The sequence below is a fragment of the Dermacentor variabilis genome, chromosome 10 (assembly GCF_050947875.1).
Source record: "Dermacentor variabilis isolate Ectoservices chromosome 10, ASM5094787v1, whole genome shotgun sequence".
In the NCBI taxonomy this organism is placed as follows: Eukaryota; Metazoa; Arthropoda; class Arachnida; order Ixodida; family Ixodidae; genus Dermacentor; species Dermacentor variabilis.
Window position 1 is genome coordinate 87,234,226 of NC_134577.1, and position 15,061 is coordinate 87,249,286.

General features: G+C 46.4%; 1 protein-coding gene across 3 annotated transcripts in view; it reads right to left on the reverse strand.

The window, feature by feature from the left end:
- LOC142560766 (uncharacterized) overlaps positions 1 to 15,061 on the reverse strand; it is a 69,292-nt gene that overhangs the window by 30,061 nt on the left and 24,170 nt on the right. For 2 of the 3 annotated variants that reach the window (XM_075673094.1, XM_075673093.1), the window contains exons 3-5: positions 5,392 to 5,528; positions 4,725 to 4,823; positions 2,237 to 2,347 (exon numbers count right to left, since the gene is read on the reverse strand). In XM_075673094.1, coding sequence (XP_075529209.1) covers positions 2,237 to 2,347; positions 4,725 to 4,823; positions 5,392 to 5,528 — 347 coding nt within the window. Of the gene's footprint in view, positions 1 to 2,236; positions 2,348 to 4,724; positions 4,824 to 5,391; positions 5,529 to 12,084; positions 12,213 to 13,519; positions 13,817 to 15,061 lie in introns of those variants that run through there. The other variant, XM_075673095.1, reaches the window with a different exon arrangement.

Genomic DNA, 15,061 nt, shown 5'->3' on the forward strand with positions numbered 1-15,061 from the left:
AGTACTTGGCAAAGGTCCGTCGCAACCATTTTCTTTATGTTGGGATCGGTGGCCGAGGCTGGCGCGAGGCGCCTGCGAAGCTCGCAAGAACCATCGGTTGATAACGTTGCCACATGATGGTCGCCGAGACAATCAACATTGGCAAGGCAAATACCTTGCGGTAAAATTTGCTTTGCCAATCCAAAGTTAAATATAGGCAAGAAAAAGCGGTTCACAGTAATAATAAGTATATTGTGAGGCACGGTAACATCATACTGTAGTGGAATGTCGGGCAGAGGAGTGACGAGGTACTCGCCATCAGGGACTGGTGGGGAAGACAAGAGTTCAATATAGGCTATTGACTTTGGCGGCAGGCGAATAAAGCCGGTGGGGCGTAGGCGGCACTGGGGTGCGTGAGAAGGTTCTGCGAGAATCGGCAACTCAAGGCGAAGGGTACTGGAAGAGCAGTCAATAAGAGCAGAATGGGCGGAGAGAAAATCGAGGCCGAGAATGAGGTCGTGGGGGCAATGAGCAATCACGTTGAAGAGGACAGGAGTGTGGCGGCCGGCGACGCTAACACACGCCGTGCACATGTCGATGATAGGCACAGTACCGCCATCAGCAACGCGGACGACACGTGCTGACGCTGGGGTGAGGAGCTTTTTGAATCGTCGTTGGAAGGCAGTACTCATAATAGAAAGATGTTCTTCTGTATCGATGAGTGCCGTGACAGGATAGCCATCAACGTCAACGTCAAGAAGGCTTTGGTTTGTATGTAATGTGAGCAGAGGATTTGAGGGCAGGTTCGACAATGCAGCTTCACCGCCAGAAGCTGCAGTGCCTAGTTTTCTGGCTGGGTCTGGTAGGCGATAGGCGGCGAAGAGAAGCGGCGGGGTTGGGGCGAGTGACTGTAGCGAAGGTTCGGGGCAGGAGCATCAGCGGCAATGGGTTCATGGCGGGTGGCATAGGGAACAGAAGGTCCGAAAGTGCGGGAATAAGCGCCGGCGTGTGTCCGAGGAGGTGGTGGCCATTGATTGCGGCAGTGACGAGCGACGTGGCCGATGCGACAGCAGTGGAAGCAGATTGGCCTGTCCTCGGGGATACGCCATTCGGACGGGTTGCGGCAAGATATGGCAGAAAAAGACTGCCGGGGACGAGGAGGGCCGGTAGAGAACTAGGGAACGCTGGTTTGAGATGTTGAACATACGGAGTTCCTATCCATGTTCTCAAATTCATGCCTGACTACAGCCTGAATCACTGCAATCGTGGTTGCTGGTGGATCGGGAGGCGTCGCGGAGAAAGCTGGCGAACAGGCAGCCTCGAGCTCACGGCTAACAATACGGGTGACGTCGTCACAGGGGGTGGCCTACGCGTTCAACCCTGACATGTCGACATAGCAGCAGTGTTGGGTAGCCGCATGATGTGGTGTGTGATACGGCTGCTCTTAGCTTGTTCAAGGTGACGGCATTCTTTAATGATGGCGTCGATTGTCGAGACGTTGCCGAAAATAAGCAAATTGAAAGTGTCGTTGGTGATGCCTTTTAGAACGTGTGACACTTTATCTGCTTCAGACATAGCATCGTCAGCTTTGCAGCATAGAGCCAAGACATCGAGGATGTATGTAACGTACGGCTCTGTAGATGTCTGAACATGAGACGCAAGAGCCTTTCTCACGGCAACCTTGCGGCCAATGGGGTCGCCGAACAGTTCCCGTAGCTTTTCTTTGAAACTGTCCCAACTGGTTATCTCGTCATCATGCGTCTGGCGCCACACGCGTGGGGTGCCGCAGAGATAAAAGATGACATTGGCGATCATAATGGTTGGGTCCCACCTGTTATTAGCGCTGGCATGTTCATATAGCTTGATCCATTCGTCAACGTCCTGTCCCTCCAGGCCAGAGAACACACCAGGGTCGCGATGTTGGGCAACCGTGACGATTGGAGCAGTCAGAAAAGCCGAAGCCGTTGCAGAGGCGGTCTCATTACCGGGAGGCCAATCAATGTACCGACCACTCCGGAGTTCCGTGGCGAGGACGGGGATCGCTCACCTCCACCAGAGTGTTACGTGTAGAAAGACACAGACGGAAGAGGCTATTTACAGGCTATTTACACTGGAATGGAGCCAGAGCGCCAGGCCGACATTCGCTCGCGCCAAGGGCACAGACCCACTTCGTCGTCGTTCTCGCGGCGGCTCGTCTCTTGAGTATCTCCCGATAATATCGTAATAATATATGTATACAAAAAAAAGGAGTGCACACCTTGACCTGGTCGATGTCCTTGCGCAGCACCTGTAGGCTGTTGTGCTGCTCTTTGAGGGCCTGAAGGCCATTCTCCAGGCTGGACACCTGGCTGCCCAGGTTGGCGACATTCTGCACACAACAAACAGAGGGAAGGGAAGGCACACTGAGTCTGAACGTTGATCCCAGTTGGGTACATGGTCATATCAAATGAAAACTGGAAATTGCATGCACACATGTATTGTCACACTGAATATGAGTTGCCACATGGGGCCCATGGTACAGGGAAAGAGTCGGTGTATTCACGAGTACTCACTCATACTCAAGACTGACTTCACACACGTGATTGAGTGAGTGGTGAAGGGTGTGAATGGACATGAGTATGAAGTGCAAATGGATGTGAGTGTGAACGTGAATGAGTACGTGCGACTGTGTAGGAGTGGGCATGACTGTCAAAGTGATTGAGTGCCTGTGAGTATGAGTCAATGTGAGTATGGGCATAAGTGAGTTACCAGTGAGTGTGAGTGGACGTACGAGTTCGAGTGAATACCTGTTTGTGTGAGTCAAAATGAGTGCAATTGTGACTGAGTGCTACTGAGTGGGAGTAGACATAAGTATGAGTGCAAGTGAGAACCAAGCGTTAAAGAAATAATGGTGAGTGAGTGTTCTCTTATACATACTGCCGACCTATGGTCCAAGGGACCCGAGACTTAGCGTCCCCATGTAGACTCCCACAGGGAATGAGAGTTGCGAAAAGGTCTGCCTTCTTGGGTTCAAAAGCGGTGTGGTAAAGCCACTCTCTGCACACGCAGGAGCCGCATGTGTGCTGTCGACACTCTCAGGAGCACCGTTTTTTTTTTCTTCTTTTAATAAAGGTAACAAGTAGCACCTGATTTCCCATCTCAAGTTCACGTTTTGGATTACTGTGCTTACATTTATGTGCCTCATTTTTTAAACTCACCTGCCTAAATGTCTAATTATGATTGCTAAAAATGATGCAAAGTATGTATACTGATGCACGGTGGCAATGTCTGTCAGCTTTTCAGATCTCTGCGCCGAGCGCCGAGAATAATGTCAAGCTTGCAAGCAGTAGTTGAGATTTCGATCACACACGCACGCAACCAGGGCTGTGATCAGAGACTGAACAACATGAATGCCGACATGAAAACAGCATACACTGCTACATCTACTACTTGTTGGTTTCTGTACAAACTCAATTTAATCTGTATGCGTGCCATGAAAAAATGCCCTCGCTGATGCACTGCGTTGCCTTCAACCACTAAGTTGCCTGATTTGCAATGTCACGTCAAGAATTCACCTGCGTTAAGACTTACACGTTAAGCAGTTGGCACGAAGGAAAGAGACGCGCGACTGGCTCCCTGCAAGAGTCTATGCCGGGACTCTAGTGGAGAATACACGGCAGCAAATAATACAAGAAAACGGTGAACTAACCACCATTCTACTTACTGGCATTTAGTTTACCAATCTCATATGTTGACTCCACCGTGCCGCAAACCATATTGATCGCAATGTAGCCCACACACAAAAACCACACCCCCATATGCAAATGTGCACATAGGAAAATGTGCACAGCTGAACACAAGCTATGTTTCAGTTACATATGAAACAGGTACAACGCTTCACAAGTAAAACGCGACAATCTGAGTGTTCAATCTCAACTATGTTTTGCAGATCAGAAATGCTGTGCACCTGTGGAGGCAGTGAAAACGTAACATTGTAGCAGTGGCAAACCTGCGACCTTAAAGTGCTTATCAGTGGAATGTCTCCCAACAGCTCACAACGGAGCACAGTTATCATCAGTTCAAGGTTGATGTGCCCTTCAGTCGCAGCTAAACCTAAAGTAAAGAAACATGTTTGTATCCCACCACCCTTGACATATGGTCACCTCAGCCAGGAATTGAACCCTCAACCTCTTGTTCAGCAGCAGGAGGCCAAAACTACCCAGCGCTTGTCTGGTTTTTCTCACGCTGCGTTTTGCTTTGCGCTTCTTTCAGCGGATGTGTGCGCTCTTCATAATGACACTTTCTTCCACATTTTCACACCACGCTGCAAATACAACTGTTTAACTCGGAGAGTTCAATTAGCCTCTTTTCAATTTTGCTACGTGTGTAGCGGCTGATGTTTAGAAACACAATAAGTGATCCATGCAAGTGACTCCATCATCATGCAGGAAACAAACACAGCTAGTCCCACGATTGCGCAAAACAAGGAGCAATTCACAAAAGCAGCTATCTCTGCTTTATCGCAGTCTCCTTTGAAAAAGTAGCCCAGTTGGCCAGGAAACAATGAGACAATTTGTAAGCATTGCTGCTTTTACTGAAGTTTCTTTGCTGGTTGTTATATACCGTCACTCAATGACTTGCCCAACCAGACGTAGGTACCTTTCCTCGGTTTAGTTTCTCACATAAGATCAATGCACACATGGCACGAAAAACAGTTGCATGTGCATGCCCTCTTCACTACTGTGGAAGTGTGCATAGAAACGCACCTGCTTGAGGTCGGTGACGGCACTGGGGAGTCCCTTGATCTGGGGTGCCGATGCCACGCTCTCTTGCAAGCTGCCAGTCGTTGCCTTGAGCTCAGCCACCTGCAAACAGCACCAGGAGAAACATGTGCATCTTGCCAGACAGCTTATGAGGAATGGCCAATGCGGGCAGCTTATACTGCTTGTAGCCAGAGTTTTTCGATCATAACACTTCTGAAACTGTGCTTCAAGCAAAGGGCTTGATCGAGCACCTTTATTTGAAAGGTTAATTGATTTAATGCTAATGAATATGCCGCCAGCTAACGACTAGACAAAACATACATTTACCCACTGCCTGCTAAAAAGTGGTTAAAATTGGCTAATCTGACTGGTGTTTTAAAATGTCTTTATTGTTACTTTTGGAGCCCCTAATGTCGCACATTTCTCTTAAAGCTCCAGGGGCTGTTCATAATTGCCATTACTTTGTCACTTGCCAACAAGGTGGTATGGTCTTCATATTACGGCCATTAAAGCTTCTTTTACCACCGTCATGTAGTCCCCATGATGTTTTCCAAGCCTTGGAAGGCACAGTTTACAGCTTAGAGGCCTAGAGCCCAAGGGACATATTGGCAGAGTTCTTGTGCAGAAAGTGAGGCGGAAGAAGCACCCATGGTGTGTGATGCACACTGACCTGCTTGGCTAGCGCCACGAGGTCTGCTGCAGTTCGGTGCAGCTCGGTGGCTGTACTGCTCAGGTTCTGCTCGAGGCCCTTGATCTGGCCGTGGAGGTCGTGCAGCTGCGCCGGCAGTTTCTTGCCATCCACGTCCACTGCGCATACGATTGGGCACTGAGCACAAATGGACTGCGCATGGCGAAAGCTAGATGTGCCAATTGAAAATACCAATACCAAACCAAGAAATGAGTGATGAAAAAAGTGACACTGCTGGGAAGGAAAGGGAAAATGTGAAAGACTGTACTCGAAACAGCAGCCAGCGCATGGTTTGAAAACTTGCACCAAGAGATACAGCTTATGCAGCAAGTTCCACATTGAAATTTCATATGGATCAAGAGTTTCACGGTAATAGTGCCATGACAAAGAACAAGAGTGCACAAATATCCACCTCTTAAGCCCACACTTTGAGCAGGTGTCACACTGCTTCATTCTGTCGTGATTATTAGCAATGCAGTGATGTTGCGGCATGAGCGACTTACAAGAATAATCTGCATTGCTAAGAAATACACCAGAAGTGGCTAACAATTGACCTGACACCAAATACAAATCAACTAGCCTTGCTTAGAAGGAACTCCTCGAAAGAAAATCGTCAGTAGCTAACTGCAGTTTGTTTCATCAAACTTTATCCTGGTTCTGTCTTGCAGGGTCCTTCTCAGTGTATGTGCAGTTACCCATGGTTGAGAAGAAATTCTCAAAAGCCAGCAGTAGCTTGAAGTCCAGCAGCAGTTCTGCATTGGTTCCCTTGTGTTCTTAGTCACCCTCCCCATTTCAATGCATGACATTAATTTTTATTGTGCATGCAGCAATGACGCACTGCTTTATTCATGCTTCTTGGCAATGCATACTGAGATCGTTGTGGGTGTGTGCTGCCAATGCTACAAGAATGAGCACTGTGGCTATAAGGTGGTACATAGGTTAAGTGAACCAAGCGTAGATCAGAGCCTCAAATCAGAAATGGGTCAGTTGTGCACACTGTATTAAGTGCAGTCACTACATTGCAGTAGACAATACAGCAGAATGATTAAGCTCCTTATTTAGGAGAAAAACACATTTGCTGTAAAAATAAAAGTGAGTCAAAGTCTAAAAACATCTGCTTATTTGTCCAATGGCCTAACTAAATGAGCTCCAAGTATGTTGAATACAATGCTGCTATTATAGAAGGTCTAGTCCATTCGTTTAAAGAAGTGTTGCAGCATTGTTAGTGGGTGAGCTGCAAAGTTCAGAGGCACAAAGTGCTCTGTGATTATCACACTCAAAGGAACATTGAGGAACTATCCCCTCCACAACTTCACTCATTTTGTTCTTCTTGCACCTCTTGCCAGAGAGATGGTGCCTACACAAGTGCGTGTGGAACAATGACATGACACTAAGTGAGCACTATATGTGCTGTTTAGGAGGATTCAGGGTTGTGTTGTGAGTTTGGCAAACTTTTTTTAGTACTGACAAACATGGACGCATGAAAAATAAAAAGCACAGGACACATGAAGTGTTTTACTCCCAACTGATTTATTTCGAGTGCTTTGTTGTGTCCTGTGCCTCTTTTTCATGTGCCAGTGTCTGTTGATGCTAAAACAAAACCAGGACAGGGTGTCTACAAGTTGACATTTCCAAATTCCCTGAGTTTTCCAGGTTTTCCCTAAGCACCTTTGCATAATTCCCTGAATGAGCCAGAACTTTGTTTTATTTCAAGACAGGCTGACACCATGCTGCCCGATGCTGTCACTCTCAAGTAAGCATGTTGAAACAAAAAAAGTGACTTAATCCAGTTTGAATAGTAAGGAGTAATACCTATCTTATTTAAAAAGAAAACAAAAGGAAGGTGTTAGTAAAATGCGCAGCGAAATAAATGGTAAAACCCATTCCAAATTGAGTCGAACATTTTCAAATACGAATGAAAAGGAGATGCATACATAAGTAAATATTTATGAACATGAGCTATTTCTATCAACTGACAGCAAGCTCATCGGCATGAGGCCTGAACTTTGTCAGAACTAAGATTCCCTCTCAGGAGCTAGGAAGTCAACCGCAACTGTCCTACTCTCAGCCCATACACAACATCTCAGTGTTGGGTTTCAATGCTTTAAAGAGTTTATTTTGGTTTGGATGAGGGACACCTGTATCTCGGCCTCAGCCAACACTTTGTTTTTTGAGCTCAAGCTCCTTCAAAAAGGCGGCGGCACGCTTCCTTTCCCGTTAATTCCTCAGTGCGTCAGTGCCTTCTGTTCTCATCCTCCTTCTGCCACGCTTTCACCCCATGGATAATTTGAAGCATCCTCTTGGTCAGTTGTACAGTCAACGTCCGATTCTTCGGACTCCCTAGGGGCCGCAAAAACATCCCAAAAATCGGACAGTCCGAAAACAATGAATGCATGTCTTTAACTGCCCTTAAGGGCTAAAATTGCGACAGGCAGGCCCGAAAAAGCTTTTAAGACCTGCCAGTACACTTATTAGGCATATATGTGCTCGTACTGTGACGGGAGATAGGGGTGCACGCGTGTATAATTAAGGAATACATACTATGTCCCGCGACAATTGCCCCTTCCCACGCTTGTTATGCTTCTTCGCCTAACACTGCTGTACTGAGGCGAAACTAACTTTCAAAGACTGGCATTACGCAACACGTTGTGCTCTGCGAGCTTCGAAGCCAATCGCGAGGATTACAAAGGCGGAGTCGGTGCCATTGTAGACAGCGGTGAATTCTTTCAATGAAAAACACGGCACCGCACGGAAACAAGCTTAATAGCGAACGTAGAAACAGCTAGGCCTAACGTTGCCGCGGTGGTGGTTACGGCTGCCAGCGGATCTGCGTGCGAGAGTGCCGGTTCGAGGCGGCGAGATAATCAAAATGGCGGCGGTGGCGGCTTTGATTATTGCCATTTCGGACCTGCAGTCAGGGCAATATACACTGACTATATGGAGTACGTGGTGGTGTCGCAAAGTCGTGCAAATTATCGGGCATGTCCGAAAAAGCGTCTGGAAAATCGGTCGTTAACTACTTTGGCAGTACATCGCGGCAATGACACGGCGTCAGTGACGATTCGATGTGATTCCTCTGTTACTGTAGCCAGCATTACCACGACTTTCGTTCCCTTCCAATAAAGTTACAGCTAATTTTCCCTGATAGAAGCACAAATTCCCTGAGTTTTCCCCGAGTTTTTCCAGACTGTTCAAATTCCCTGAGAATTCCCGGTTTTCCCGGTTGGTAGACACCCTGAAGGAGCATGGAACCTCCACGCTTAGCGTTGTACTATGCTTATTTCCATCATAATAATACTTGTGGCAATATTGAATCCGTTCTACAGAGGAAAAACACTCCCTGCGAACAATGACGCAGCTTCAATTACATCAAATGCAATTGTGGGTAACTTTAAAGCTGGCTTCTCCGCACTACGAGTCATTATGCGGAGAAGCCCATTACTGCGGAACGGCCTGTATTAGTGGAAGCGTTTAGGTGTGCACGTCAGGTTACTATGACAATGATAAGAATCATTAGAAGTAATTAAAAGCCTATCAGCTCCCCCAATACAGAGTTGCTGGGCTTACTTTTAATTGTAGCACCACCAGCTCTCTCCTTACTGTGCTCTCGGTATACCAGTTAGCAGCACATGCAGTGAGAGTGCCACATGCTGATATAATTGATTGACTCATTGATTGAATGCTTGATTAATCCATCGATTTATGTATTTATGGACAGCGTTTAATGTCCTAAAGTAAAAGAATAGTTGGTGAGAGAGTCCATAGTAAAGACTGTGGACTGACTTTTATCAGTTGGGGTTCTTTAACCCACAAGGATGTCCACATAATACATGAGTGTCATTCCACACCCATCAGAATGCTGGCTCAGTCACTACAGGGAAAATTGAGCCCATGTCCTCATAGTAAGCCCCGGAATTCCACAGCCACTGAGCGACCATGGCAGGTTGTCACTTGCTGAATGCTGCTTATTTCACATTCAGCAGCTTAGCGTGTGGCATATTAAGAACGTGACAAGTGGAATGACCATAAGTGAGGTAGTGCAAAGGCGAGCACAGAGCTTCTTGAAAGGTAAAAGGCAAGTGTCAGGTGGCCATAGTGTAACCTAAACTAACAAAACATGAGCCGCAATCAGACAAATTGAAGTGGAAGGCAACTGGCGGTATTGCAAGGCAACCTTGTGGTAGGGTGCTTTAAGATATAATAAAAAGGCCGTTGGCTGTTGTAGCGAATTTGTTATTTATAATCACTGCTTTCTGACATTGTTCTGGGGCTGAAGCAAATGTTAAAGAAAAGAAGAAAACTAGCGAGCACTGAAAAGTGCATGGTCTTCTAAAGCAACTGCTCTAAAAGTGGAAGTGTACTTTACAATAAGTGATCTGCAAATGCGCCTAAAATTTTTTAACAGATATCCAAATAATAGTAACACAGGTAATCCAACCAATTCCAAGCACCTTGTTCATTTAGCAAGCGCAGACTAGCTTTTCAAATGCAGATTAACACACCTAACTGCAAAAGAGCCATCTAATTGGAGCATGAATTCTACAAGCAGACTAATAAACTCTCATGCTCGGCAAACAGTTCAGTGGTGAAGGAAAATAAAGGTTAGGAGGGTTGCACATAGCAAGAGCTTAATGGAACCAAGAATAGCTACCCACAGTGCCTTGTCTCCCCACAACTCAGCATGGTAATCGTGGCTTTATGTTGCAAACACGACAGAGGGCTTTTGTAATGACGAATTAATATTAACATCCCAATGAAATATCCCGGCAATCAGAGATGCTTTATGGGGGGGAGGAGGACTGTTGGTTAGCTTTGACTACCTGAGGCTCCTTAACATGCACCTAAATCAAACTACAGAAGTGCTTTCACATTCCACCCCCTTCGGTAATTAAACCTGCAACTTTGCCTTCTGCAGCAGAATATCATAGCCAGTGACAGTGAGTTAGGGCTTTTAGAGTAATGGCGACAAAGCAATGACAGACTCGCACATTTAAATAACTTCTGTGCAACAAGCAAGGGACACACGACAGGACAGAGGTGAAGAATATTATATGGCATGAATGGCATGTCCTTGGCATTGGGTTCAATTGTGGAGAAATGAAATACGGACAGGAAAGCAAGGAGTGCAAGACGGCCACTTACGAGTACTAACAACCCCAAAGTGTGATTTTGCAGGGGTGTAGGTGTCCACTCCCCAAAGGTAGTGTAGGTCTCAAATAAGTGTGCAAGCAGAAACCATGCAAATATCACAAGGAGGGGGCATAGAAAGAAACAAACTTTCTCTGTTCCGGTTCAGCGAAAGTGATTAAATTCTGGTATAACTCCTATAAGAAAAATTAGCGGTTCAAACTGGTTTGAACCTGTTTATGTCTGTTTGCATAAATTAAGAATAATTCCAGCAAAAGAGTTGGGCTTATTTTGCACAAAAACACAACCGTGCACTCAAAGCTGCACAGGAAGGCCCCACAAAAGGTACACATGCTGCTCTTCAAGTTACAAGCAGTCAAAACAGACAATCAGGTTGTGGAAGCACAACCTCGAAAGTAATAGTTCATTTCTATGTCTATTTCACCTACTTCAGTTTACGTACCAGTGTAATCAGAAGCAACTGCCAAACTAGGATATGCTTCTTTATTTCAGCTATTATTATACACGTCTCCCAGTGCCAAAGAAATATTTGATGGTCACCAACATCAAACACTCATGAGTGTATTGCTAAAATGCCTGCCTACTGAGATATGATACTTTGAAAACTGCACTAATGATGCTGCCACTTCTAAAATGATCGCAAATTCATGTTCATCTATAGGCCAGGTGACGTTGTTGAGCCACAAGTGCAGGCAATGAATGGATAAAAAGCTGGAAGGTGGCCAACCTGAACTACAAACTGTTATTAATATTTTTTTTGCAGTTTCATACCGGAGTGAAAAAAAAAGTAAGTGAATTCGATTCAGTTCTGTTTTCCCCGTAAATAACTGTTTTTGTTAGTTTTTGATTCAGTTTCAGTTTGATACCCTGCTTGTAAGTGGTTCCTTTGTCCATGAGAGTACATAAAACCTAACTAATACTTGCAATTATTGGCAAAGTTTGGTGATAGTAAAATATAAAAATGATCAGTGGGTGAGCTAGAATGAGGTGCCTCGCACATGAATTATGATCTATGGCAGATATTTTCATGTCCTTAGCATCTTGTGAGTTGCTGCATATTTGCTACATATGTAAGGCATGTTGTATATTGTAAAGTGTTCTTTTTGTCCAAAATTGTCCCGAACTTGAGATTGCTGACAAAATCGATATTAGCCACCATCATCAGCCTACTTTACAATTCCCTAAAATCAAGGTGAACTTGTACCTAAAGTATGATAACCTTTATGAATGTTTTCTAAGGCAAAATTGTGTTCAATAATAAACATGAGGCCAAGACAAGTTTTCTCACTTTGATAGACTTATATTCTGCGTAAAAGACAAGTAATAAGCAAATAAAAATATCCATTCCACCATTCCATTTCGTTCCTCCTGACATTCACATGCATCCCCTGTACCCTGGGATCAACTTTGTACTGAGACGTTGGGTCATACTCTAAATCCGGTTGCAGAGCATGGTAAATGAACGTGCATAATGTGACTGGGGCAGAAGTGAAGACAAAACTATCCAAATGCACGTGGCGGTATTACCTCGGTGCAGGTGTGCCCGGAGACTGTCCAGGTCCTGCCTCAGGGCAAGGTGCAACCACACCAGTGCCCCCGCTGCCCCCACCAGCAGCACCAGCCCCACAGGTAGCCAGGCCCACCATCGCACCGGCCTGGGTTGCATCAAGGGGCAACAGAGTCACCACCTTGGCATTTCCCATTAAAAGATAATCAGAGCAGACGCATGGGTTTGTGCCTGATACTCGTCTTAAATGAAAGTAGCTTTGAGACGTTATCTCAACAACAGTGGCTCTATATAGAAGAAGCATTTACAGGAAATTAGAATTATGTCTACCACTATAAAATTTAGTTCTTAGGTGCCACTAGTTGTAAGATACTGTTCAGAAAAAGCTAAACCACAGGAATTGTTTAGGAGGGTGTAGTATCAGCTTAGCTATGTCACACGGAGCAATAGAACCACCCTCCACATTCTCCACAACACAGAATCTATATGCATGACTTAAATCCTGAAGCGGTCGACCCTTAAGGGATAGCCAACTTTAAGTCTACTGCACTCACAACTGGGGAATACGATGGCCATTTCCAATAAAGCTACGGAGGTCTGCATAAGGATGGCATGGAGGTTACGATTCAAACATCCATCTCGGCATTAAATAAAATGCCTGCTTTTATGTGTACGAAATGGCAGGCGTAAAGGACAATAACCTACTTTAGCACTCCAGAAGGTTTATACCTATACAATTTTTCATCTGTTGATTTAATGTACACATTACAGAAGAATTGAAGGAGACTAAAAAAACAAACAAACAGAAAGCTACCATCCATAATTTTTCTGCCCGCCTCAATCTGGAAGGTTAGACAGGACTATAGCAGTGGACAGTAAATTACAAACAAAGACCCGCAAGCGATAAACACGGATTCATAAATTCTTGCATGATGCTTGCTCGGTGTAGTATGCTTTCACGTGCAATCATTTGTTTTTTGTCCCAGCAGTTAAACTAGGGAAACAACCTCTTTCGCAACTAGGCAGTCCTTGCCTATAGATAACCCTTCTATATTTTGTGACGGGTTCTGCATTGTACAGATGAACAACTCAGCCATCTGTGACTGCCATGAACCAGACAGCCCTCATGCCACAATATGCAGCATGACGAAAGTGGGAAGTTGGAATGACAGCGTTCAGGTTCTCTTATTTCTAAGTTCTCTCTCTTCTTGCTTTACCCCATAGCACATAAGCAAAGCACCAAATTTAAAGGTACAACTTTCTTTTTTTTTTCGCACCTCGCAAGTCTATCTACTTCATCCTATCCATCGACCTCTCCCTTTCTTTTTTACCGGCCATGCCCGACAGTGCAGATAGCGTAGCTACGACTCAGAGACGGCGACTGCGGACTTGGGGGGGGGGGGGGGGGGTTCCCGCGCGCGCTTTCCCGCCTCGAGACAGCCGGGGGGCACTCACGGCGCCGCGGGCAACCGGTACGCGGCGAGGGCCGCGTACGATGACGTCTCGACGTCGGACGAGTCCGAGCCATGGCCGCCGTTGGAGCCGGCGGCCACGATGGCTCCCTTGCGGAGCAGCTCCTGCACCGCGTGCTGCTGCTGTTGCTGCGACAGGACGGCGCGGGGCGCCGTCGCACGACACGACACCAGGGCATCCAGCTCCTTGCGCTTCTTCATCTTCTTGAACGGCGGGCCCGAGCAGGCATCCGGACGGCACGCCAGCTTCGCGGCGCCTCGAGACCACGACTACGCGCGGTCCGCGACGGCCCGGCAGCAGATCGATACGGCGCGAAGCGCCAACGATCAATCCCGCGACGCCATTGCGGCAGCGGCAGACGACGCCGCCGCGTCGCGGCCAGACGGCACGCGGTTCACGCGAGCAGACGACGCGCGGACGACGACCGCGAGCGACGTGACGACGGGCGCATTGCGGACTCGACGAGTCTTCGACCCTGGATCCGCTGCAGTAGCGGAACACCTTCGAGATGCCCCCCCCCCCCTTTTTTTTTTACAAGCTGTAGAGAGAGGTGCGCAAGTTTCGGACCGGTAACAGCGCGAAGCGTGGCGGTTGAGCGACGGGACGGGAGAAAGGATGGCGAGAGAGCGCGGATGCTACCTAGGGCGCGTTGATTCGTGGTCAACGTCGCGTGCATTGCAGTCACGGTGTTTTTAGTGATTGTATTCCTATGGAGAGGGCTCAGTGCGAAAGCGTGCGTGCGAAACGCTAATGAGCGCATCAGAAGCAACTCACAAAAATTTGTTTTTCATTCCGAAACTATAAACGCGCCGTCATTACTACTCGCCGGAAGTGACACAGAACCAGGCTCCTAAACTATCCCACCTGGCCGCTAGGGGTGCCTGTCGTCTGCTACGAGGCAAGCTGATAGTCGTTAATTAAAAAAAAAAGTGTGGTTCCTTACCTTGCTGTTTTGCTGCAATTAATTTTGTGATATCTACAATCCATTTTTCACAAAATGAGATCTTGTTTGCGGTTGTACTTTTACCCACTGGACGCCGATCACTGGCAGAAACTATATGGTGTTTGGCTACTGCGCATGTTTTCTCATCAGAATCACAAAACTATTTCACTGCACTATCTGCAGATCATCTTGCAACATGCCACAGGTTCCAACTTTCTTGTGATTTTCAAACAACACGACGCAAAGTGTCTACTTGAAATGGAGCTAGCTTCATCCTTCTCTATTTATTTTTGTTTGATATAATAGGGAAGTTTCAAGAATCACTGATAATTTGTTATAACCTATGCACTGTATCATTCTGAATACTGACAACACTCCTTTTCCATAAGACACCTGCTTTGTGTACTTATAATGATGCCACTGCCACTGTAACTGGGACATGGTACCTCTCAAGCCAATGCTTCAGCTGGCTTTTTCTGCCACGCTCCTAGCACCTTGGAACATTGCTGAATAAAGAATTGGTTGACTGACTGATTGATTGACTGAAGGTTCCACATACAGTCACATGCATTGAAAGGTTC